Source organism: Mesoplodon mirus (assembly GCF_964341445.2).
Source record: "Mesoplodon mirus genome assembly, chromosome: 17".
In the NCBI taxonomy this organism is placed as follows: domain Eukaryota; kingdom Metazoa; phylum Chordata; class Mammalia; order Artiodactyla; family Ziphiidae; genus Mesoplodon; species Mesoplodon mirus.
The window spans coordinates 66786309-66810116 of record NC_138993.1 but is presented as its reverse complement, the minus strand read 5'-3'; the positions used below and the strand labels follow the sequence as shown (position 1 = coordinate 66810116).

Here is a 23808-nt window from a genome sequence, read left to right as displayed (position 1 = left end):
ACTTCAACCAGGACCCTCCACCCTGGAGACCTGGTCACCCTTGACACTGGGGTCTGCATCCCCCGCTGTCCCCAGGTGACGTCTGACCACCCCACTTGTCTTCGGCAAAGAATCCCATTAAGTCGGTTCAGCCAGAGTCCGCCCCCACCACGACTGTGATGTTTCGTCACAGAAATTTTCCATCCTCTGAGCCCCGCCCTGCTCCTTGGCTGTAGATCCCCACTTGCCCCCGGTGCACTTGGAGCTGAGCCCAATCCCTGTCTCCCACTGGAAAATCCCACTGCAGGGTCCCCATACCTACGGCAGCGGTCCTGAATAAAGTCTGCTCTACCGTCTTTAACAAGCGCTGTCGAATATCGCTTTCCTTGAACAGGTGGCAGTGGAGACAGATGCGGGGCAAGAAGTTTGACAGCGTCCAGGAGGAATTCACTCCTCACGCAGCTGTCGTCCTCACGTCTTACTCCATCAGTATTTCCCAGAGGTGGGCTCCCTACCCGCGTGCTGCGAACTCCCACGTCTGGATTCCCCATCCCGGCACCTCCATTCCCACGCTCCACAAAGAGCGGGAAATGCAGTGAGTCCAGACACCGACCCAGTACCCCCTGATGCAGCTGAGGCTGCCCTGGGATCCTCTAACACCAGGATGGGTGCCGCCACCAACCGCCTACTCAGGACAGAAAATCTGGATAAGATTCCAGGTCCCCTCAGTTTTTGAATCCTTCACCAAGTCCTGCCAAATCTGCCTCCTAAAAACAGCAAGCCTGTTCCTGGCTTCACGCCATGGTCACTGCCCTTGTTTTGGCCACTGCAATGGTGTCTCCATCGGGGTCTCTGTCTCCACTCCTGACGCCTTTCGAGCGCCACCAAAAGGAACATACACCAATGCAAATGGGCACATCGTCTCTTGCTTGGAACGTGACAAGAACGTCCACCCTCTTAGGACAAACTCCAGAGTCATCGTTAGGGCACGTGGGGCCCTTAGCACGTAACCCCTTCTGCCTCTCCGTCATGGCCTCGTGCTACTCGCCCTGGACACCCATTGAACCACCTGCCCTTGAATGTGCCTGGGCCCTGGCACCCAGAACCTTGGCACAGGGCGCTCTGTTCCTAAGACGTGCCCCCCTCAGCCCCCACCTGTCCTTCAGGGTCAGCTCTGGAGCCTTCCCTGCTCTCCAGGCCGAGTGAGTGACTCCTCTTTCCTCCTGGACTTATTGTCCATCTTAGCCTTTATCACGTGGTCTCCCTGCTGACTTTATTTTGTGACTTTAAAAAAACATACATAGATTCATAGGAAGTTGCAAAGACAAGTACAGGGGGGTCCTATGTACCCTTCCGCCGGCTTCCCCTAATGCTCACATCTTGCCTAACTACAGCACAATATCCCAACCAGGACGTTGACACTGGGACAATCCAGAGTTTATTTGGATTCTGCCAGTTATACATGCGCTCACTTGTGTGTGTGTGCATGCATGTGCACGTGTAAGTATGTGGCATGGCTGTGCATGCGTGTAGCTCTGTGCAGTGTTTTCACACGTGCAGTCCCTTATTTGAGAGAGTGCATGTGTCCTGTCACTACATCCTTGGGGCCTGATATACACCACAGGTGCCCCACAGATGTCTGCTGCCTGCATGCATTAATGAGCAAACGAACCAATGCGTGCACCCTGCTCAGAAAGGGGTCTTGCAAGGCCCTGAGTGCCTGGAGAGGTGGATTCAAGGTCATTGGAGCACAGAGTAGAACGTGAAGGACGGGAGGTGGAAGGTGAAAGGTTATCTAGGGAAGGCTTCCTCGGTCGGGTTTAGAGCTTGGACTGTATTCTCTAAACCACAGAGAGGCCAGGCGGGTTTGGAGCCTAGTTGGTCTACGATATAAATGGTGGCTGGGGAGGACGGGTGGACGAGACGCAGCTGGTGAGTCAGCTGGGAAAGAGAGAACTGAGAGGCGGAGGGAGGGAAGTGGGAGGGTGGAGGAGGAGAGGGGGCAGGCGGGAGAGGCTCAGGAAGACGGGGCCCGGGGGGGAAGGTCACAGCCTGGCTGGCAGGGGAAGGTCCAGGTAAAAGGTGAGGGCCTCCCTGGCCTGCGAAATGCCTTTGGGCATCTGGGCAGATGTTTCCAGTTGAAAGTTCACAGCCCGGGCTGGAGATCACCATCTGGATAGCCTCTGACTTTCAGGCAGGGATTGGAGCCCCTGGCCGGCCCCCCTCGGTCCCGTGCGGAGGGTCTGGGGACAGCTGCAGGGTGATGTCACCATCCCTGCTGAGCCCCTGAACACGTGCAGGTAAATGCACAGGTCCGGGGGACGAGCAGAAAAGACAGCGCAAGCTGGAGCTCACCCGAAGCATTTTGGACAGAAGTGCCAACCTGGGCCTTCTGCTGTTCCCCTCCACACTTTATAAAAATTCTTTAAGACCAACAATAACAACCACAATAAAAAAACAACCCAGGGGCTTCCCTGGTGGCGCAGTGGTTGAGAGTCCGCCTGCCAATGCAAGGGACACGGGTTCGTGCCCCGGTCCGGGAAGATCCCACATGCCATGGAGCAGCTGGGCCCGTGAGCCATGGCCGCTGAGCCTGCGCGTCCAGAGCCTGTGCTCCGCGACGGGAGAGGCCACAGCAGTGAGAGGCCCGCGTACCGCAAAAACAAAAACAAACAAACAAACAAAAAACAATTTCTCCAAAAGGCTGCCAGAGGCTCTCTAAGCCTCTCCATCTATTTTTATTCTGCCTGCACAGAGTTCCATGCTATAAATGCCGGTGGCATCGGCACAATCATTAAAACGCCAGCACAGCCGAGGGTTAGCCAACTACATGCAAAAATGCCAACTCATTAGACTGACGGGGAAAGAATTGCTCTGGGCGGAAATCAGGTCTATTTTAGGAGGCCTTAGGTGCTAGGTGACCAGAGAGGGAGACAGATGTCTACCGTAGGGCACCCTTCCACCAGAGGGTCACGAGGGGAGGTGGCAAACAGGAGAACTCTGGGGCCGTCCCAAGGGGGCGGGGACCGAGCTGGCAGGTGTCTGCCGCTGTCCCGAGGTCCATGGAGGAGCCCCAGCCTCAGATGGGAGCCCCCATCCCAGGCAGGCAGAAGGGAGCACCATGAGAAAAGGTAAAAACCAAACTGGGCCAAGAAAAAAGTGCAGAACATGGGGAGAGAGGCTTCCTGTGAGGGAAGTCAGGAAGCACAACAGTAACAGAAACGTGTTGTAGAAGAGAGAGAAAGGCTATTTTTATCAAGTGAGAAAAGCCAGTCAGAAAAGGCTACACTGGGCGAGTCCAACTATGTAACATTCTGGAAAAGACTATGGAGACGGTAAAAGAGGAGTGGTCTGCAGGGGCTGGGGGAGGGGAGGGATGACAGGTGGAGAATGGAGGGTTTCTAGGGCAGTGACACTGTCCTGTGTGACGCTGTCATGGTGGGTTAGTGACGTCACGCCCTTGGCGAAGCCCATGGAACGTAAGACACGAACAGTGAACCCGAATGTAAACTACAGGTTTAGTTAATGATAATAATGTCTCAATACTGGCTCACGGTTGTAACAAATACCCCACACCAGGGGACAGAGACAGTGTGTGTGTGTGTGTGTGTGTGTGTGTGCGCGCGCGCACGCGCGTGTGTGTCGAGGCGAGAATATGGAAACTCTGTGTGAGTTTTCTGCTCAATTTTTCTGTAAACCTAAAATTGCTCTGAAAAATAAAATAATAGGGCTTCCCTGGTGGCGCAGTGGTTGGGAGTCCGCCTCCCGAGGCAGGGGACACGGGTTCGTGCCCCGGTCCAGGAAGACCCCACATGTCGCGGAGCGGCTGGGCCCGTGAGCCATGGCCGCTGAGCCTGCGCGTCCGGAGCCTGTGCTCCGCAACGGGAGAGGCCACAACAGTGAGAGGCCCGCGTACCGTAAAAAAAATAAAAAAATAATAAAAAATAAAATAAAATAATAAAAAATAATAAAAAACACTATGGAAAGTGAAAAGATGTCTGTTACTGTTCCATCCGAGTTTTGTATATCCACCTTACTTAGGGCATTAAAAATACTATCGTCATGGAACACCTTAGATGACTCTTCGCTTTTTTTTGTATAGGATTCTGCAGTCCTGCTGGCTTCCGTGGCCTCTCTCTGAGACAGCCCAAAGCAGGGAGTGTTGCTTTTTGAACACCAGGAAAAAGCGAGCAATAGGCTCAAGGTCTGTTAAATAATATCTTGAACTTGTTAAGAGGAACAGGAAATCCCTTGAGTCGTTTCAGATCCTATCTTTTCTGCATCCCCTTGCCCCATCCATCCGCCTCCACTGTCCTATCTCAGGAGACACATGATTCTAAGGGGGAACCAATCGAACACGAACAACTTAGATGCTTGGGAGTTAATTCAAACCTCAACAATAACTTTTACTCTATGAGTGCCTCAGACGTTAGAGGTGCTCAGCTAGTATGCGTGGCCTGTGGGTGGACACAGACGGATGGTTGGATGGGCTGCACGGTGGCAGTACAAGCACCCTGCCCTCTTTGGGGGGTTGCGAGCCTGCTCTTAGTCACTAGGTAAGGTTATTCAAAAGATAAATTATGTGAATTAAAACATTCCATATTCAAGGAATGATGAATGGGTTAAAATGAAAAGGCAAAAATGAACATTCCAGATGTAAGAGGTGGGGCAGGTTTCAAACACGAGGCAGAATGTTGGTTCACTACGTACTGACTTCTCTGGGGAGACTTTGGCTCTTTTGGATCATTGTAGATATTGCTGGATGGTTAAAAATATATTCACCTTATAAACCAACTGAAAGCCACAGAATTGACTGGAATTCCTACACAGCTCCGAATCCAATATTTTTGTCACACCCACAAGAAGCCAAAACAACGGACTAAAAGTGAAATGCTCAGTCAACCAATGTTTTGTCTACATAATTTTAAAAAACAAGTTTCGAATGACTTAGTCACAGAAAATACCTGGTGTTTTGGTTACAACACAGAGCTTTGGAAGAGGAAAAGAACTGAAAGTGCTTCCCCCAAAGTGACTGGATCTTCCTTCATGCTTCCAAATAAAAGTATCTAGAGGAGACGGAAGAGTTTCCCCTGGGGCTGTGCTACATGCAGACTCGAATCAGGCCATGTGTTCACGGGCAAGGATCACAAACAAGGCCTCGGCAGCCTCAGCATTATTCTCCCCGGGGAACTCCCTCTCCCAACCCCCCAAGCAGCTCACCTTCATGCCCTGAATGTTCTTCAGCATCACGTCTCCAATCCTTTGGTAATCTCCTCTGATGTGAGCATTCGAGCGGCCTTCCCTGCGAGCAAAGCGTTGGAAACCAAAGTGTTAGCAGTGAAAACATGACTGGAAGGTGTGCCAGCCCCAGATGACAAAATATCAACATGTATGTCTTCCTTTCCAATCACCTGTTTGTACCTCTCCCTTCTCTGTGTGTCACAGAACGTTAGTGCCAGAAGGAGACTTTGAAATTACCCCAGTCATTCTGCAGACAAATAATTCCACCTGTGCTTTGAAAGAGATACAGGGAAGAGCCATTTTCTGTTCATTTTAATTTGGCCTCATTTTACATTCCTTTTCCCATCCCCACTGGGGTGATTTTCTCAGCATTAGGATAGCGTGGAGATGACTTGCAGTAACAAGCTCATGAAACGGATTCTTTCTTACAGATTGGCGCTAACAGACACTTGTAGGAAGCAAGACTTAGCCTCAAAATTAAAGTTTCGGCTCGCAAGAGCCCTTAGTCTAAAACAGATAAAGGGCTGTGTGAAAAGCCCTTGGGAAGAGAAAAATATAATTGAGGAAGTGCAGGAGACCCATGCACGGAGGTAGGTATGGGGAGAATGACCCAGAAGAGGGCAAGATGGGAGTCCCAGGTTCAGAGACAGGTCAGGGGTCCCCTAGATATCCTGGCTGGTAGTTGACAAAGATGTGGGCACTTTTTTTTTTTTTTTAATATCTTTACTGGAGTATAATTGCTTTACAGTGTTGTGTTAGTTTCTATTTGTTACTGTACAACAAGGTGAATCAGCCATATGTATACATGTATCCCCATAACCCCTCCCTCTTGAGCCTCCCTCCCACCCTCCCTATCCCACCCCTCTAGGTGGTCACAAAGCACCAAGCTGATCTCCCTGTGCTACACGGCTGCTTCCCACTAGCCATCCATTTTACATTTGGTAGTGTACATATGTCCATGCCACTCTCTCACTTCATCCCAGCTTACCCTTCCCCCTCTGCCTGCCCTCAAGTCCATTCTCTAGTAGGTCTGCGTCTTTATTCCTGTCCTGTCCCCAGGTTCATCAGAACCATTTTGTTTTTTAGATTCCATATATATGTGTTAGTATACGGTACTTGTTTTTCTCTTTCTGACTTACTTCACTCTATATGACAGACTCTAGGTCCATCCACCTTGCTACAAATAACTCAGTTTTGTTTCCTTTTATGGCTGAGTAATATTCCACTGTATGTATGTGCCACATCTTCTTTATCCATTCATCTGTCAATAGACATTTAGGTTGCTTCCATGTCTTGGCTATTATAAATAGTGTGGCAATGAACATTGTGGTACATGTATCTTTTTGAATTATGGTTTTCTCAGGGTATGTGGATGTGGGCACTTTTAACAGAGCAGTTGGGTATATATTTATATCTCTTTGGCTCCAGGCTGTATCTGATGTTGCTAATCCAGGAGCTTGAACGGCAGTGAGAAAAATACTAATAGTAATGGTAGCTGGTGGTTACTGAGGACTGGTTACAGTGCTGAGTGCATTACATCACTGAATCCCCGTGGCAGCACTGTGACCAGGTACCACCATCACCCCCATTAAACAGCTAAATACTGAGGCACAAAGAAATGAAGCAACATGTCTAGTGTCAGTGGTCACGAGGCGGAAGCTTGTACCTGAGCCTAGGAGCCCAGCCTATAGGATCCCAGCCTATACAACCTCTAACCACAATACCCGTGCACATCTGCCAGTTTACCCGCTGAATTTCCCAGAGAAAATTAAAACATGATTTTCAACAACAAACCTGGCTAATATTTTCAAACCAACTGTTCAGGATAGCCAGAAGCCAACTTAAAGGAAAAAGAAGAATCAGACATGAAGAAACGTAAAAATCTGGGCACGGAAGTGAAAGGTACTCAGAGCGGAATAAAACACCTGAAGCCCGAGTGCAGAGGGTGATGATTTACACCCAGAGATGCCACCGCCCTACGCCTCCAGCACCGGGAGGAGTGACCCCCTCTCGGCATTTGGAGCTTTCCGTAACTGCCAGCTCAACCTCTGATGCAGCAAGGATCTCAGGGTGGGGAGAGGAAGGCAGGGAGGAAGGCACTTAATGAAGCAGCCCAGGGGGTAGAATAGTCAGGGCCGATAGAAACAGGGGGGCTGGCTCCTCCCCTAGCTCCCGGCTCCACCCCCAACCAGGCAGTGACAACACCCTATATTCCACTGGTTCTAACTGAGCATACACTGTAAATTACATCACAGGGGAGATGGGCACCCAGACCCATTAGGGAATTAAAGTTTCTCTAAAATAAAAGGAGCAGACTTTCCTGGTGGCACAGTGGTTAAGAATCCGCCTGCCGATGCAGGGGACACGGGTTCGAGCCCTGGTCCGGGAAGATCCCACATGCCGTGGAGCAACTAAGCCCGTGCGCCACAACTACTGAGCCTGCGCTCTAGAGCCCGTGAGCCACAATTATTGAGCCCGCGTGCCACAACTACTGAAGCCCGTGCACCTAGAGCCCATGCTCCACAACGAGAGAAGCCTGCACACCACAACAAAGGGTATCCCCACTCGCCACAACTAGAGAAAGCCCGCGTGCAGCAACGAAGACCCAGCGCAGCCATAAATAAATAAATAAATAAATTTTTAAAAATAATAATAAAATAAAATAAAAGGAGCGAGGGTACCCATGATGCTCCAGCCCCTGCCAGAGTCTTCTACGGCTCCCCTAGGGCTGGCTTTCTTTCCCTATTCCATTCTCTTCCAGCGCACTGCAGAATCCCTCAGTCCTTCTCCTTCCTCTTAGCTGCCAAAACAAACAAGTTGGCCGATGGCTTTAATTACTGTTCACCTCTCCTCTAATTAAAATATGGATTCTCCCCTCATCACTCCCTGAATTGGTTCTGTGCAAGTTTAGCCTTAACCTAATCCACCGAAGCAAGCACGTATTGTCACTTCTGCTCCTGGTCACTCTCTCTTGCGTGGCTGGGCCCAAAGTCCTGGCACTCTGTTCTCTGGCTTCTGGAAGCCTCTCTCTCCGGCGCCCTGGTTTCTATCTTGGTCAGGTCTTCCGTCCTCTTTGCCAAGCTCTGCTCTTCAGGCCACTCCTAAGATGTCTCTGTGTTGGGAACCCAGCCCTGGTTCTCTTCTCTCTTCGCTTTCTACTTCTCCCTAAGCAAGCCCTTCTATTCCCCGTGGTTTCAATTCACGATGCCAAATCTATGCCTCGGTAACCTGGGTAATTATTTCATACCTTCGAGAGGGAACTGCGTGAGTGACCCACAGGCACCTCAGACTCAAGGGATTCTGCACAGAGTTAATTGCTGCCCAAACCCGGTCTTTTCCTCCACTTCCTTCCTTAATGAAGTGGCTGCCTTGCCTCAGCCTCAAGCTAGGAGCTTCGGTTATCCCCACTGGTCCGCCTCCCTGATCCTCAGCCATCGGGTCACGTTCTCCCCCAAAACGGGCTCAGTGGAGAATGCTCAGGCGTCTCACGGAGACCAGCCTTCCCTCCGAGACAGCCCTCAGCTCGCGATCAAGTATTATTCCGCCCCGTCAGCTACAGGGTCGTAGCATCTCTGGATTTTTGGCACATGGCTATTAATCGAGTCACGATGGAGATGCTTATGGTTTGGCCATCCTGGGGATCCTGCGTGCGTCTGGGTGCGGCTGCAAAGTTACTGGTTGCTCTCCTCCTGACACACCTGGGGCAGAAAGGAGCTCCCGCCCGAAGTGGGGTCGTTCCTGCTGTTCAGAACCCCCCACCCCCACCCCGCCCCTTCAACATCACAGGAAGCTCCTAACTGCTGAGCCAGAACGGCCTGATGTCAGTAAAAGGAGGCAAGACACAATGTAAACTTGATTTCCAGGTCTGTAGCTATTACCCTGGAACTGAGATCACTGACCCCCAAACTTCCAAATGGACGTGCCATTTGACAACACACATGAGAAAGGGCTTTAGTTAAACATCCACAGGAGATAATTTAAATGTTTTAGCGAGAATGTTCTGGTTCGCGGGTGGGAGCAAAAGGGGAGAAACAGGGGTCTCAGCTCCCTTTAGCACTGAACGATCCTTTCCCTCTCACGGAGAGCACCGCGACCCAAGGGAAACGGAGAGCAGCAAAGCAGACTGGGAGGCGGGGCGGGTGCCGTGATGGAGGCCAAACCTGACAGACTTTGCTTCCTTCCTTTCTTCTTTGCCAACTGTTTATTAAAAGAAAACGTACTGATGTTAAAACCCCAGACGCAAGGAGACCTTCCTTCCTGCATCGGCTGACCAGCAGAACCTCATCTGTTTCTCTAAGTCTTCAGCGTCTTTACTTTCATTTTAGAAACTTCTCTGGGTATCACTGGTCCCCTGTGCGCAGGGAACACCCTGATGTCGATCCACCGAGGCGGGGCAGCTCTAGGCCATGTGGGGACAACAGGCTGGGGCCTGGGAAGTTCATGCAGCTAGCATAGGCAGCTCGGGCCCCTGCCTGTCCCCTCCCCATTGCAGCACACGGCAAGCGCCAGCCCCGCTTGGTTCCAGAACATGGAGTCAGCTCCCGGGAAAGGGGACGAGACCTGATGCTCTTGCTGCCTTGTACAGAATTACCCTCGTGTTTTACACTTCCTCTACGTGTTAATGCCAGCAAATCCACAAGTCCAAAGCACTGGCTTTACTGTAAAGAGCTAAAAGGTCACTTTAGGGACTCCCTGGCGGTCCAGTGGTTAGGACTCCACACTTCCAAGGCAGCGGGCGCAGATTCGATCCCTGCTTGGGGAATTAAGATCCCACATGCCGTGCGGCGCATCCAAAAAAAAAAAAAAAAAAAGGTCACTTTACTATGGAGAACATAAAAAAAGTAATTATAACTCTCCCGGACCAGCCTCTGGATGTTAACCTCACAAGAAAAGAGTCCTTGTTTGGAAGATGGGGACACATACTTGTTGTCTGGGTAATTACCACGCGGCAAGGCAGCTGACAATTCTTTTGACAATTTCGCTTTGGAAACCCATGTACCAAGAAGCCTTCCAGATGCTAAATTCTGACCTGGGCACCACAATTAATGTGCTCCCGGGAGCAACTACACATTATCTCAGCACAAGGTTGAACATACACACACACACACACACACACACACACACACTCACTCACTCACTCACTCACTCACTCACATGGAATCTGAGTCTTCCCAACCCTCCGTAAACATTTCACTGACCACTATGTGAGCTGGTCAGCAGCTCAGACACAGGCAGACCAAAGTCTGGCCCTGCCCTCCCACTCAGAACAAAGAACCATCTCATCAGATTAAAACATAAAAGTAAACCATGCAGCCTGGAGCGGGAAGGCTGACTTTTTCAACCCGGCTCTGTGCCGGGGTGCTCTCGGACCCCAGGAAAACAGACTTAACTTTGTGAATTTTTAGGCCTCATTTGCAAAACAAACATCATGCCCTAATTCTTACTGTTCCTTGTGCTCCTATGATTCTCAATGGAAAAAAAAAAAAGGCTGTGATTGTGTGTGCTTGTGTATCTATGTAAATAAAAGAATAATATGTAAATGAGCAAATGAGTAAAGACAAATTTTCCATTAATATGTAGGGTAGGGAGGGTGACTGGGTTCAAAAAGCCAACAAATTAGTCAAAGTAATAGATTTTTATATGTGTATATATATACAAATATTATAAATATATTATATATATATTAGCCGCATGTAATGTAGTTGTGGATTTCAATATTCTTTGATGAATCTCAATATCCTTTGAAATCCCTGGAGAGGAAAATCCCATTAATTTGAACATTAATTCACATCCCCACTTGTGGGGAAGGCTTTTGTGCGAGAGGTGTCCCCACTGGGCCAGGGTACACGGTTTCTCTCCGGCAGTGACAGGTAAGGGATCCATCCTGTCCTTCAGTGCAGGTGGGACACGGCAGCCTCATGCTTTCCACCTTCAGTTACACTACCGGGTCGCTTAAAGCTATGGCTTTTCTTCTTCTGAGGTTTAACACCAGGTCCTGTTTAATAAGAGGCACAAGTTACAGCCCACTCACAGGCAGGCTTGATAGCAGCCAGATGAGACCTGGGTTCAGTACTGTTGACGGCCACGTATTAAAACGCAGCAGAACAGAAAGGCCGTTTCAAATTCATAAGCGGCCTGGCGAGCGCTCTCTCTCAAGTGTTTCCCAGCAGAAACCCACCTGCGATTCAGGCAATTGGAAAAATCATTTCTGTTTTTCTAAAAAAAGTAGCTTGCTCTTAAAGCACAGTGGGCTAACACAGTCGGGAATACAGCAGATAATCCAAGAAAAATAACTCCTGCATGTGCCCGAGAACAGGCAATTTTACTCATGTGTTAAAAGGAAACAATCACCAACCACCACTGTCCCTGGAACCCTACGTAGACAGTGGGAAGCTGAGTCAGGGCAGAATACAGTGGGAAGATCACAGTGTCTTTCTTGCCTTTGAAACAAAGATGAAATTTTAAATTTTAAATAAATTTATTTTAAAAAAGTAAGTGTATACATGTCCCCCACCCCACCATGGTACACCCATGATCCATATCTTGTTCTAACTTCCTTCCACTGTGTATTTTTTCCAAGCTGTTTTCCAGGTAGATCATGCTGCCTTTTCTCCAGTGAGTTTCATTGTTTATTTTGAGAGTAATGACTTTAAACCCTTTTTGCACAGTCTTCTTTTTAAAACCAATGAAAATCTTCTTCAAACAAAAGCTTTTTTTTTTTTTTTTTTTGCAGTACGCGGGCCTCTCACTGCTGTGGCCTCTCCCGTTGTGGAGCACAGGCTCCGGACGCACAGGCTCAGCGGCCGCGGCTCACGGGCCCAGCCGCTCCGCGGCATGCGGGACCCTCCCGGACCGGAGCTCGAACCCGCGTCCCCTGCATCGGCAGGCGGACTCCCAACCACTGCGCCACCAGGGAAGCCCCAAACAAAAGCTTTTACACAAGGGAAGTAGCCCTGATCTGCCTGAAGCAGGGAGCGGAGGGATCAGAGAACTGCCTTTGAGTCTTGCGTGTTAAATCAATGACTCTGATTTCTAAGAAGGTGGATGGTGGGGCATTCGGTCCTAATGGGAAAGGCAGACTGCGTCCACTGTCTGTCTTCCACTCAGAGTTCCTCCCCTTTACGTCTCCAAAACTGTGCTGTCCAATACAGTATCCACGTATGGTTATTTAAATTTTAACTTTAAATAAAATTTAAAAATTCAATTCCTCAGGCACACTAGCCCTATTTCAAGGGCTCAAGAGCTCCATGTGGCTAATGGCTGTTGCACTGAACAATGCGGACACAGAGTATCTCCATCAGCACAGTTCCACTGGAGAGCACTGCTCTAGGCAGAACCAGAGAAAAAGCTAACAGTTACTGTTTCTGCCTCCTGGTTCATGGGCTCCAGGGAAAGTTAGAAGTGGGGTGTGGGGCTTCCCTGGTGGCGCAGTGGTTAAGAATCCGCCTGCCAATGCAGGGGACACGGGTTCGAGCCCTGGCCTGGAAGATTCCACATGCCGCAGAGCAACTAAGCCCGTACGCCACAACTGCTGAGCCCACGTGCCACAACTACTGAAGCCCACGTGCCACAACTACTGAATCCGGCGTGCCTAGAGCCCGAGCTCTGCAACAAGAGAAGCCACCGCAATGAGAGGCCCGCGCACCGCAACGAAGAGTAGCCCCCGCTCGCCACAACTAGAGAAAGCCTGTGCGCAGCAACGAAGACCCAACACGGCCAAAAAATAAAAACAAGTTATGAAGCAAATAAATCTATAAAAAAAAAAAAGAAGAGGGGTGTGGTCCTCCCTAGCTTTACACTGAAGAACTTCTGGCAAGGCACTTCCCTTTCAGAGCCTTATTTTCCATAGGCATAAAGATGGGGATAGGCCCACCAGACTGTTTGGATTGTCCAAGGAGACAATTTAAGGGAAAACGCTTTAAAAGATACCGTAGACGTGCAAGGTGTTTTACCGTATACATATCTATGGTCTTTTTTTTTTTTTTTTTTTTTTAACACCTCTAGAATACTGACGGTTTCTGTTCTGGAAAAGGGTCAGATGCCCAATGGTCTCTTGGCATGAGTAGAAATCAGAACAGGAGCTCTGGAGCTCTGCCCGGGCTCTGCTTCCAAGTCTTTTCAGGCTGCTTCTGGCTGCCTCCTCGGTGCAGGGCACAGGGAGAGATGTAACTGGAACACAAGCTCTCAAAGCGCGGGAACTGTGGCCTGTTTGGTTCACTGAACGCTGAGAACGGTGCCTAATACACAGTAAGGGCACAGTAAACATTTGCTGAAGAAATGAAAGTGACCACCTTGCCGTACAAACTCTTAGAGATTAGAAAAAATTCAAATCCATCTTCTCAGACTCTAGACCCAAAGGCGATACTTCTGCAGACAAAGTCACCATAGGGCGAGCGTTGACCAGATGCCATGAGCTTCCTGCCACTTTCGAGAGGAGGACAAACACCACTGGAGAGTGCTCGGGGCAGAGGGGCCAGCAGTGCCGACCTCCCGGAGCCAGAGCGGGAAGGAAGGACGCAATTCTTGAAACCAGGGGGCTGGGTGGGGCTCCGCCGGCGTCTGCCGTGTGGCCCAGGGCGAGCCGTGCCCTCATGCTCTCCTCTGAAGAACGAGGAAGTCATGGCAGATGCTGTCCCAGCCCCCTTCCAGGTGTTCAAAACCCTGTGCTTTGACAACACAGCTTCCAAGACGCCAACTATGGATCAGCTCAGACCTAAGTCCAAGTCATGCCTCTGTCACTTAAGGGCTGTGTGGCCATGAGCAAGGAGCTTGACCTCTCTGAGCCTTTTTCCCATTTTATGATCTACACCCGGGGAAATTCTTTTTCACCAAGGATCGGCAAGCTTCTTCTGTCAAGAGCCAGACAGGAAGTACTGCAGGCTCTGCAGGCCATACGAGCCCTGTCCCAACCGCTCAGCTCTGCTGATGGAGCACCAAAGCAGCCGCAGACAACAGGGCAAAGGACGGGCACGGCTGTGCTCTAAATAAAACTTTATTAACACACACAGGGGCGGAGCAGGTCTGGCCACGGGCTGTCGTTTGCCAAGCCCTGATGTTGAAGATCAAGTGGGAAAAGCAGAGCAGTCATTTTATTTTGACTAATAGTGCCAACCTGGCAATGGTATGAGGTACACGAAGAGTTTGCACATAATAAGTGCCCACGAGTGGAAGTTTATTATTAATAGTAATGCCGCGAACACTGCATTGTGAATACTGGTTTTCTAAGTGTAAAAGCACTGCCCATCCTCATCTGCCAAGCCTCCTTCTGCTCTGGGTCTTTGAAACATAACAACAGACAAATTTAACAATCTTCAAGATTTACCCCGGAGGAAACCAAGACGTTTTCGTGAATTTGATTTGTTAAGTATTTTGAGCACCGATTGTGTGGTGGTCCTTGTGTTTGGTGTAATGAGTATTATTCATTCTTTTGTTTTTAAATACAATTTTTAAAGCTTACACTCCATTCACAGTTATTACAAAATATTTGGCTATATTCCCCGTGTTATATAATACATCCCTGCAGCCTATCTTACACCCAATCATTTGTACCTCCCAATGCTGTGAAAAAGTACTTTCTGTGATGACGGAAACGCCTTTTATGTCTGCTGTCTAATACGTAGCCACTAGCCGCATGGGACTCACAGCCCTTGAAATATGGCTCGTGTTACTGAGAAACTGAATTTTTAATTTAAATTATTTTAAACCAACCGCTCCAAGGGGCTAGTGGCTACCGCATGGGACAGCGCAGCTTTAGAGGTCCTCGTTTATCCTGTCTTACATTGTTTTCCATTTGTGAACTGTCTCAGAATCTGTGTGGAAGCTGAGGCATAAAAGGATTGAAAACCACAACAAAAACTGAGCCTTAGCAAGAGCTGTGATGCAGTTTACCAACGAGAAGTCATACATTCGTTCAGACAGGCAAATATCACCCGAGTTCCACCCTAGTCTAAGGGACACAGGAATAGCTCCCCCGCCTCCCCCGAGGAGACGACCGTCTGGGCAGATGCTAAGACGTGAGCGTCAGCAGCTGAGCTTGCGGGTGAACCGTGAGGGGCAGGTGACCAGTAACTGTCTCGGGAAGTCAGAGGAGAGACGGAGGTTAGTGGGGAAGGAGGGAGGGAGGAACCACGGCTTCTGAACCGGGCTAAGTCAATTTTACAGGTGGAAAAATCAATGCGGTTAATCAACTTTGCTGGATTCAAGAGTGACTCAGGATTCCTGACATGAGGGGTCGTCACCCTAACTTCCTGCTCATGACAAAACTCATGACGGTTGGAATGCTGGGAACACATCAAGGCTGCGAGGCAGTGGGATTCAACATCGGACAAGAACGTTCCAAGAGATAAGGCACCGCAGCTGATTTTACTCTAAAAGAGTAACGTTGTGGGCTTCCCTGGTGGCGCAGTGGTTGGGAGTCCGCCTGCCGATGCAGGGGACACGGGTTCGTGCCCCGGTCCGGGAAGATCCCACATGCCGCGGAGCAACTAAGCCCGTGCACCACAGCTACTGAGCCTGCATGTCTGGAGCCTGTGCTCCGCAACAAGAGAGGCCGCGACAGTGAGTGGCCCGCGTACCGCGATGAAGAGTGGCCCCCTCTTGCCACAACTAGAGAAAGCCCTCGCACAGAAACGAAGACCCAACACAGCCAAAGATAAATAAATTAAAAAAAAAAAAAAAAAAAAAGAGTAACGTTGTCATTGCCGGCAGTAAGCGCACCGTGGTTAGAACAGGAGCCCGCCGCCCATGAGAATTATCCAGCCGTGAAGAAAGCGTGCGGGGCGGGAATGATTACTCCATGAAATAATTACAGGGGTTCTCCGCAGTCAACCTTCACAAATATTTTGATCTTGGGCAACAACAAAATATCATAGAAATCAGAGCCTTTCCTCATGTGGATGTGGGAAACGGTCCACAGACATCAACTCTGGGGGCAACCAAAGCGTTCATTTCACATAAACTACCTGCAGGGGCAAAGCCAGCCAGTGCTGCACGCTGTGGCAGGAAGCATCAGCCACTGGTGACCTCTCAAAAGTATGGTGGCCAGGGTCCGGTCCATCCTCGGTGATCCTGAGATGCAGCGTGGGGGGCAGACTCTCCGGGTTGAAGGGGGGGGCGTGTGCACGTGTGTTTCTCTGGGTTGAAAGCGGCGGGAGGTGTGTGCATGTGTGTGGTACAGGCATGTGCTCCTGCCTCAACCACAAGAGGACGCTACCCTTCTTGAGAGAGGATGCTGTGAGAAACTGCTCTGACTGAAGGGCCAGCTAGCTGCCTTTGGGAGTGGTGGCCACTGCAGCCCCCGGGGGCTGGTAAAAAGAACAGGGTCTCTGCCCACCCTGCTTACAGGACCCTTGGGCGTACAAGCTCATGACAACAGGTTGTCCAGTCACAGGGCTCCTTTCTACATTTCCCATAATGATCCCAAGTTCCAACACAGGTCAGAGAAGACTGTGTTAATTAACATCAAAGGTCTCCACCTCAGGATAAAAGCACAGCATCTGCCCAGCTGGGATGATCGCTCACCACACTCCTCACAGGGTCACTTAAGAAAGGTAAAAAAGCCTGTTTTTACTTCCCTACCTGTTTAAAATAAAGCCCACGGCCCTCACAGAGCTGTAGGGCCATGAAGGGAAACAATAATGGGAGATGAAAAGAGCCTCCAAGAATGAGGAAGATGCCGAGAAGTGAGACTTGGCATTGTGAGGTCCGCCTTCAGATGGAGAGGCACCTGGACAGGTGAGCCCCACCCACCCTCAACAGCGTTCTCAATCAGTAAGATGACAAGAGCTGAGCTCTCCGCTTAGGTACCATTTTAGCTTTAAACTGAGGTCTTATGTTCAGTTTAACCCACCAAGGCCTGGCTGCGAAGGCTGCCTGGGTCAGAATGGAGGCAATTCAATCAGCAGACGCACCCGCCACCCTCCGTGAGGTTCCAGGAAGTGAATCCAGGGAAGCACTTGGCAGTGCCCACAGCGAACCCGCAGGTGTGGTGGTCCTCGTGTGCAAGGCACTGCTTTGAAGCCTCTGGTCTTATCCTGCACTGGATTCCCTGTGACTTTCTTTTCTCTATTTTAAAAAAGTTGTGGCTATATATATACAACCTAGCATTTCCCTTCGAAACTATTTTTTAGGTGTACGGTTCAGTGGCATCAAGTACAGCCACACTGCTGTGCAACCGCCAACACCAGGCTTCTCCAGAACTTTTTCATCTTTCCAAACTGAGATCCCGTATCTCCTGAACACGAACTCCCCATTTCCCTCCACCCAGCCCCTGGCAGCCACCATTCTCTTTTCCATCTCCATGAATTGACTACTCCAGGTGCCTCATAGAATCGGAATCATATAGTATTTGTCCTGGCTTTTACTCCACTTAGTATAATGCCTTCAAGGTTCATCCACGTTGTAGCAGGTGTCAGACTGTCCTGCCTTCTTAAAGGCTGAATAATATTCCATTGCATAGATCGACCACACTGGGTTTATCCATTCACATGTCAATGGCCATTAGGTTGTTTCTACCTTTTGGCTATTGTGAATAACGCTGTTACGAACACGGATGTACGAGTTACCTGTTTTGAGTTCTTTCTTTCAAATCTTTTGAGTATATACCTAAGAGTGGAACTCCTGGATCATATGGTAATTCCATATTTACTTTTTTGAGGCATCCCTACGCTTTTCTCTCCATGATACCCAGAGCTGGTAGGATGATAAGAAAAATATTCTATTCACTTTTGTTCTACGATGGTTCACTGGTGCTTCTTTCTGTAAAGATGTTCCACTTTTGGGGGCGGATACAAACGATCGTCTCACCCATTCAGCCATGTCCACTCCACTTCGAGCTCAGCCACGCTGAGGCAGAACCACTCCGCCAGGGAAACTCCTCATCACAGCCTGCAAGACGGCCACGGCCCTGGAAGAGGAGCCTCCTTTCCGCTCTGGATGGACACCCGATCCCTCGTGGACGCCGTCCTGTCTCTCCTCCCCACAGAAGCCCCCGGCATCCTAAGGCTGCACCTGCACCCTGGGGAGCCTCAAGCCATCTCTGCCCCCTTGGCGTCACTCTCCAACCCACGCTCCCCTCTGGCACCCTCCACCCCCGCCCTCTCATTCTTTTTTCAAATCTCCGGTGGCTTCTCCAGCTTCCTTTGCGGGCTCTTGCTCTGCCGTTAAGCCATGAGTATAGCAAGGTGCCCCCCAACGTGTATTCAACAAGATTCTGTCCCCGGCTCTCTTGTGTCTCAACATTCTCTTCCTTAAAGATCTGATTCTTCCTGTGGATAATTTCCACATCTACACCACTGCGTCTGATTTCTTTCCCAAGTCGGAGACTGGCGTTTCCAACCACCTGTACGGCTTCATTATCGACCCCTCGAAACTGATGCGCCCCAAAGCAAGCCCCTCTTCCCTCCACTTTACTTGCTTTTTCCCTTTTCTTCTTCCATGTTGCTCTTAATTTCACGACCATCCTCCCAGTCAGCCATGCTCAAAGCTCCAGGGACCTCCCCTTTGCTTCTCCTTTGTCCCACGAGCCCTGAGACTTGGTGAATTTCCACCTGGGGTCTTTCCAGCCCTCTTGGCTGAACTTCTGCTCTCCTACCAAGCGACGACGCTACCTCAAGTTTCTTCTAAAAAAAAAAAAACCCAGCTGATCCTTCTTCGAAGCTGGGTGCCCACAGCCAACGCCGAGTGCCTCCTTGCATGCCCCTCCTTGGGTCCCAGCTCCCCGCCAGCTGTCAGCCGAGTTCCGTCCCCAGCAGAACCCACCAAGACGCACTGTTCCAGGGCAGGTCTGCATCCATCTCTGGGGGAATGACTTGGCCAGTTTGTCCTCAGCACCTGTCAGTCATTTCAGGGCTGGAATCTGGGGCTCCTGCCCAGAGACCAAAGATCTTTAGAGGCTTTCTCTGAATGCATTTGAACAGCTGAGTAAAACGTCCTTACTTTCAAAGGGAAAAGCGTTCTGCATGTTTTCAGAAGTCACTGAACCTGTTCTGTTTCCTTGTTTTTGAAGAAACAGGGCAACTTGGGCCAGAATGAAACGGTCCAGCCTCTTCTCAGGTGTGTTGACTTAGGAGAACCACCCTTTGGACACGGGCAGGTGTGTTTACTCAGCTGGGGTCCAGTCTAATCATTTGGGAAAACTTCCTGGTAATTTTTCTGCCCTGTAATTTCCCACTGCTGATGGAAGTTTATGACAACCTAACTTAGGCCTGCAAAGAAAGGCAGGGTGGCTGTGATATTTAAGCCCCAAATCTGGGGGACCTTGAGGTGCATTGTAAACTTTAGACTTCTTTCTATTAACCATAATTAAAAATATTATTACTGAATAAAGTCTGGAGTTTAGTGGATAATAATGTAGTGTTAAAAGAGAAAGGACAGGTCCTTACTTGGGCTAAAACCAAGACCTAATACCTAACCTAACTGCAGTTACAACCTCCTCCAGGAATGTAATCCTAGCCAGTCAGCCAGGAATTTTCCGGGCAGCACCAATGAGGTCATCTGTCACGTGGGCCTTCTCAATCCCCAAACGAAGATGAGGTCACCTGCCACACAGATCCCTTCTGTCCCCCAGGTAGGTTACCTACGTCAAAAGTAATGTTTTTTGTTTATTCCTTGTTTTGCCTTTAACGACCGTTCCCTTCCCAAAGCTCCAGCTCATCTCTACTAGCTAGATGGAATGCTGCCCATTCATGAATCATCTAATAAAGCCAATCAGACCTTGAAAATTTACTCACTCAAATTTTGCTTTTTAATAGAAGCAACACTGGTTCCTTAGTTTTGACGACTGTGCCCAGTGATATAAGAAGTTGACGTCAGCAGGAGGGTAGGGGAGAGGCGTGTGCAGAAATTCTATTCTCATGGCAACTTTTCTCTAAACCTAAGATTTCGATTTATAGAAGTTTACATTAAAAAATGGTCTGGGGACTTCCCTGGTGGTCCAGTGGGTAATACTCCACGCTCCCAGTGCAGGGGGCCTGGGTTCGATCCCTCGTCGGGGAACTAGATGCTGCATACCGCAACTAAGAGTCCGCAGGCTGCAACTAAGATCTGGCGCAGCCAAAATGAATGAATGAGTGAATGGATAAGTATTAAAACAATTTTTTAAAATGGATAAAAAAAATATTAAAAAAGTAAAAAATGGTTCGTCTTCCCCACCTTTTTCTGTGTGGGACAGGACACCGAGCCCTTTACAGACACTGTCCCATGTAGTGGTGTGATGGCCCTGTGACATGGAGACCGCACCCCACACCTTACAGGTGAGGAAATGAGGCCGTGGCAAGGCCACGGACAGCTGGATGCGAACCTCAGGCGGCGTGATGGAGGATGCAGGCTCAGCCATCCCCCGCCATGTGAGCCAGGCCACGTCTCCCATCAACACACACACAGACACACACAGACAGACAGACAGACACACACACACACACACGTCTGTCAGTCAACAACCCGGAGCAAACGCCTTTCTTAATAAACTCCATGTGATCCATTCTTCTCATTGAATATGGCTCATGGGTTGCCTCTTCTGTGTGGGCATTAAGGGCCCGCGTGTCCTCCAAGACAGAACTGGCCAGTGACGCCCTCTGCCCACCCTGGACACGGCCCACTCATCCACGAGAGGGCCTGGCCTTCCTTGCCCCACGAGGCTGCCCCCTCCCCTGAGATCACAAGCCCCCAGCGGGCGAAGCCTGACACTCACCGGCTCACTCCCCACCCACCCACCTGGCTCACCCATGCACTCTTCATTCACTCATTCAGCCACTGCTTATAGAAGAAACCAGAGTTATACGCCAAATGCAAACCAAGGAATCAGAGAATCTTCGGTGTGTCACAGGCAGCCTACATCAGTTGTTTCAGAAAAGTCATTCATCACGGTCATCTCAAGAAGCAATTTAAAATGCAAGTTTCTGGGTCTGACCCCAATGTTCTAACTAAGGAGGGCCAGGTAGGGCCTGGCCGTCTGTATTTTTTCAAAACTTCTCTGGCCCATCAACCCCAGGTGACCCTGACGCCCTGCCGGGTTTGGGGCTTCGCCCAATAGATAAGTACCTTCTGGAAATGGGCAACCTCAGCTCAAGACACCCCGAGGCAGAGGAGCTCATTACCTCGTAGGGCAGCCTCTCATCGCCAAGCTGCGCTTACTGAGAGGAAACCTTTTTCTATACTCGGACACAAGGCGCCTCTTTGGAAATTCACTCCTCTGTTTAAATTGTGTCCTCTGGTACAATTAAGAGGAGCCGACGCCCTCTTTCATACAACCAGCCTGAAAAGGGCCATCCTATTTTCCAAAAGCTTCTCCCTTTTAGGCCAAATGCCCATACTTCCAACAATTTTTAAAAAGTGAAATGCATTCTACTATTATCCCATTTCAAACGTGAAACTCAGAATTGGGTACGGCATTCTGACGGAGCTCAGAGCCTTCTAGTTCCAAGGGGCAATCCTTCCCCATGCTCTGGTCTCCTTCTAACGAGGCACGGTCTATGGAAGAGGTTCTGGACCTTGGCTGCACGTTGGAATAATCACCTGAGAAGCTTTAGGAACTATTGATGCTTAGGGCCTACCGCTCAAGAGATTCTGATACAACCGTCTGGGGCCCTGCCTGGTCATCAAGATTTATTTTTTTAAAGGTTCTAGGTGATTTTAATGAGCAGCCAATGTTGAGAGCTACAGATACAACAGACGTTGATCTCTCTCTGTGTTATTCTATCGGTTCACACTAAACTCAATCACACTCAACCTTCTGCCTTGAACCCCTGCTGAGCCAGGTCTTCCTCATCATGCCCTTGAGGAACTGATTAGCTGAACTTAATGGCAGGCTTTTACAATGACTCCCAATAAATGTCAGCAGTTTGGTGTGGGTCCACTGTTGTAAGGCTATTGAAGGTCAAGTCAATTGAGCTGCATATTGACTACCTGCTCTCTCTTTAGCTTTGAGTCTTTAACATGCTTCTGGTATCTTCATGGAAAACATGAATAAAATGGTAGATCTCTGAACGATACTCTACTGAAAATTCTATGGGAAATAAATTACAGCAGGTGCTTTTTAAGCCACTGGATAGTCTTTCACAGATAAGGGCTAAAGATTTATGGTCACAGATAAGTCCAAGAGCATGGCGTCATTCCTAGAATGAAATGTTTCATACAGCTCTCCCAAGTTCTCTGGTGGCAGTGTTAGGTAGTTAGTCAGGCACGAGCAGGTCCCTGCCCCGTCCTGGATGGAGATCATCTTTCCCTCCCCCATCTGGACACTGGTGATCAGAACATGCCCAGAGGTCCTCCCTCTTGTGGTCAAGGACCACCGCTAAGTTTCCAGCCTTATCAGGACCAAGCAAGATAAAACTGCCTGAACAGGTTGGTGCAGGTGCACCAAGACCCAAAAGGTGACTCAGAGTAACAGGGCGGGGTTCGTTATGCTGCAATTATAATAAATTAGCATTGCAGTTTTTGTTCCTCCACCCCCCACCCGTGTTTCACTTCGGTGCGTATGGGTAAGCACCTGCACACTAAGGGAGCAGTAATATAACCTAAAGCTGTCAATCAACTTGTCAGTCAAATGACGCAGGACACAGGGAGGGACCACTACTCTAAAAAACCCAACCCTACCCCCATTGTGGGACTGCTTCTGGTTTCCAGACAGCCCACTCTTGTCCTTTCTCAGGAGCATATTTTTGCTTTGTTTAACAAAACTCTTGCTACTTGAAACTGCTCTATGTCTCTCGTCTGAATTCTTTCCCTTGAGAGGACAAGAACCAAGGAAAAGGCTGTTCTGCCAGCGACAGCAGCCGTTAGCGCAAGCCCCCATGCTGGGCTGCCAGGGTGCTGCCGGCGGAGGACATCTCCTGTGTGTGACCGGCCCGGTCTTATTTATTTAGTTTATTTTTTTAAATTTACTTATTTATTTATATTTGGCTGCACTGGGTCTGCGTTGCTGCGCATGGGCTTTCTCTAGTTGCGGCGAGCGGGGGCTACTCTTCATTGTGGTGCGTGGGCTTCTCATTGCGGTGGCTTCTCTTGTTCTGGAGCACGGGCTCTAGGCATGCAGGCTTCAGCAGCCGTGGCACGTGGGCTCAGCAGCTGTGGCACATGGGCCCTAGAGCGCAGGCTCAGTAGTCGTGGCGCACGGGCTTAGTTGCCCCGTGGCATGTGGGATCTTCCTGGACCAGGGTTCGAACCCGTGTCCCCTGCATTGGCAGGCGGATTCTTAACCACTACGCCACCCGGGAAGCCCTCCCCAACCTTATTTAAATCAACTGCCATGTGGACCAAAACTGCTCTAGTGATACCATCTCAAGATGCTCTGGGCCTACAGGAAGACTATATTAATACACATCTCACTGGCCAGAAAATGAAGTGTTAATTGGTTTCTCCAGAGCTGGAAGGTCTTTGACTCCATTATGAAAGCATCATTCAACTTTGTATGAATGAGGGGACAACATGGCAGAACACAATCAAAAGGCTTCCGGTAAGTTTTGGGAAGGTAAAGTTAGATTTTGTAGAATATTTTTTTTAATTTCAAAAAGTGGTATTTCTCTTGCATTCATAGCACCAAACTAGAGTAAGACTCTAAACTGGCATTTTCAGTCTTTCCCCATCTTCAGT

At 49.4% G+C, this 23808-nt stretch overlaps 1 protein-coding gene across 1 annotated transcript in view; it reads right to left on the bottom strand.

Annotated features, from left to right (window-relative positions):
• Nucleotides 1–23808, bottom strand: part of FARP1 (FERM, ARH/RhoGEF and pleckstrin domain protein 1) — a 296737-nt gene that overhangs the window by 19300 nt on the left and 253629 nt on the right. The window contains exon 17 of the mRNA XM_082601931.1: nucleotides 5200–5281. Coding sequence (XP_082458057.1) covers nucleotides 5200–5281 — 82 coding nt within the window. The remainder of the gene's footprint in view (nucleotides 1–5199; nucleotides 5282–23808) is intronic.